Source organism: Aptenodytes forsteri, unplaced genomic scaffold (genome assembly GCF_000699145.1).
Source record: "Aptenodytes forsteri isolate BGI_AS27 unplaced genomic scaffold, ASM69914v1 Scaffold287, whole genome shotgun sequence".
Lineage (NCBI taxonomy): Eukaryota > Metazoa > Chordata > Aves > Sphenisciformes > Spheniscidae > Aptenodytes > Aptenodytes forsteri.
Window position 1 is genome coordinate 4,113,238 of NW_008794854.1, and position 761 is coordinate 4,113,998.

General features: G+C 64.3%; 1 protein-coding gene across 1 annotated transcript in view; it reads right to left on the minus strand.

Moving 5' to 3' along the window:
* Positions 1-326, minus strand: part of NECTIN3 (nectin cell adhesion molecule 3) — an 81,184-nt gene extending 80,858 nt beyond the window's left edge. Inside the window, exon 1 of the mRNA XM_009274607.2 lies at positions 190-326. Within this exon, the coding sequence (XP_009272882.1) occupies positions 190-326 (137 nt within the window). The remainder of the gene's footprint in view (positions 1-189) is intronic.
* Positions 327-761: the final 435 nt, after the last annotated feature.

Below are 761 nucleotides of genomic sequence, written 5' to 3' on the forward strand. Positions count from 1 at the left end.
GCCGACCGGCGCGGCTCCCTCCTCGGCGGGACGGGCCGTTTCCTCCTCCACGGGGTCGCCCGCCCGCTGCGTGGCCGGGCGCAGCGGATCCTGCGCTGGGCCGTTGGGCCGCTGGCAGCGGGCGCTCGGCTTTGGCCCCGTGGTTTTACCAACAATAAACTTTCCCGCCGTTGTCCCCTCATCGCTTACGCTATCGTTGGCAAACCCCTCGTGAGAGGCACGTAATGTGCTACCCGATCACCACCGAGGTGCCGGGCAGGGGCACCCATTTCCACCGACCTCGCAACGTGGCCTGTGTAGGCGTTCGGGGGGCCTAAGGGGTGCATCGAGCGCAGTGGGAAAAGATGCGGACCCCATCCTCAGCCCGCAAGAGATGACTGTATCCGAAGGCAGGCTCTGCGAGGTGCCGGGCAGGGGCACCCATTTCCACCGACCTCGCAACGTGGCCTGTGTAGGCGTTCGGGGGGCCTAAGGGGTGCATCGAGCGCAGTGGGAAAAGATGCGGACCCCATCCTCAGCCCGCAAGAGATGACTGTATCCGAAGGCAGGCTCTGGCAGAGCTAAGGGGTCTGAAACCATCTGGGAGCAGTGTGAGCCCTGTGCAGAAATCACCAAGGAATACCAAATATGGCCCTGTGCAGCCCTCGCAGAGGGGCCTGCAGGGGTCCGGGGGGCAGCAGGGAGGGTTTCTGTCACGCTAACGCCTGCAGGGATTCTTGGCTGTGGCACAGCACATAGCTTTGCTCTGGGTAAGGCTGTCA